This window comes from Gavialis gangeticus, unplaced genomic scaffold, assembly GCF_001723915.1.
Source record: "Gavialis gangeticus isolate Ggan-Ray unplaced genomic scaffold, GavGan_comp1, whole genome shotgun sequence".
NCBI lineage: Eukaryota > Metazoa > Chordata > Crocodylia > Gavialidae > Gavialis > Gavialis gangeticus.
The window spans coordinates 5,264,238-5,265,439 of NW_017728997.1; the positions used below are offsets into that span (position 1 = coordinate 5,264,238).

The 1,202-nt window shown below is 43.2% G+C and overlaps 1 protein-coding gene across 2 annotated transcripts in view; it reads right to left on the bottom strand.

Moving 5' to 3' along the window:
• The window catches only part of ITPR1 (inositol 1,4,5-trisphosphate receptor type 1), a 327,597-nt gene that overhangs the window by 213,125 nt on the left and 113,270 nt on the right, over window positions 1-1,202 (bottom strand). For both annotated transcript variants that reach the window (XM_019504707.1, XM_019504708.1), the window contains 2 exons: window positions 844-1,016; window positions 584-703 (listed from right to left, as the gene is read on the bottom strand). In XM_019504707.1, the coding sequence (XP_019360252.1) occupies window positions 584-703; window positions 844-1,016 (293 nt within the window). The remainder of the gene's footprint in view (window positions 1-583; window positions 704-843; window positions 1,017-1,202) is intronic.

Below are 1,202 nucleotides of genomic sequence, written 5' to 3' on the forward strand. Positions count from 1 at the left end.
CCCTTTTTTTTTTTTTAAGCCACTGATCTCTTCTGTATCAATAAATGCTGCTTCATAGCAACTAATTTGAATTTGGTGCCTGGGCCAAATTTATTATTGGGTAAAGGCATTGGCACACTATTCCAGAAACACAGAAATGGGAATTGGGACCTCTTGGGGTGGGGGAAGCAAACATACAAGCACCAGTTTGCAAGCGTGGAGAACAGGTACTGATTCCAGTCCATCTGCAGCGGAAATTTTGAAGGTCAGATGAGGACGAGGACTCTGGGATCCTGAAAAGCAACTTGCAAAGTGTGAACTACAGTTTAGGATTTGGGTGTGCTGAATGCTGTTAAGGTTCAAGAGGTTCCTGATTTAGCATTTGGCTCTGTCAGAGTAAAACACAAGATGTTTGATAAAAGGCTTATGATCACAGGGTCAACATCCAAACAGCAGTGATTTCTCTGGCTACAGCTAACCGTATGCATTTAGAAAGGCCTGAACACTGCCCTGCCCCACTTCTATTTTGCCTTGCCAGAAGCATCCTCATCAACCCACTTTCCAAGCCAAGCTAAAAAAACAGCTATGAAGAGTCTTGACTTACTTAGTCTCAATGAGTATGTCTGCATTTGCTGGATTCAGCACAGCTTTACAGATCAGCTCCTGTGTCACTGGTATACTCTTGTTCATGGAAACACACAGATCTGAGAGGTAATCCAAAAACCTATTGGGAAATAAAAAGCCAACACACTGAATCCTAATCAAGATGCCTAAAGCTGAAGCAGCTACTGGCCACTCCAGATGTCTCTCAGCTGAGCGGGAGCGAGATGTAACCGCAAGTTGTCAAACACCTTTTCATCTCACCTGGGCTCCCTGTTCTTCCTCACGAGACTGACAAAGGTGTCTATCTCTGCAGCTGTAATGTGCTTCTCCAGAAGTTTACGATTGTTATGAAGCAATGCCGTTATAGTGTCCTCTGCCAATACATCGTAGCCAATTTGTTTCTGCATAAAGCCAAACTGCTTAGCAATATATTCCTTCAAAATAAGGAGGAAAAAGTCACTTTAACCAAATGTAACACTTCAAAAGGCAAGGCTGTTTCTCTCCCTAAAAAGAGGGAGCTTGATTAAAATCCCACTGTTCTTACAGCAAGGAAGAGCTTTCAGGTCTCCATAGCTACAGAGCTGGATACATCCCAGACATGCATCCTTTTTCCTGTTCCT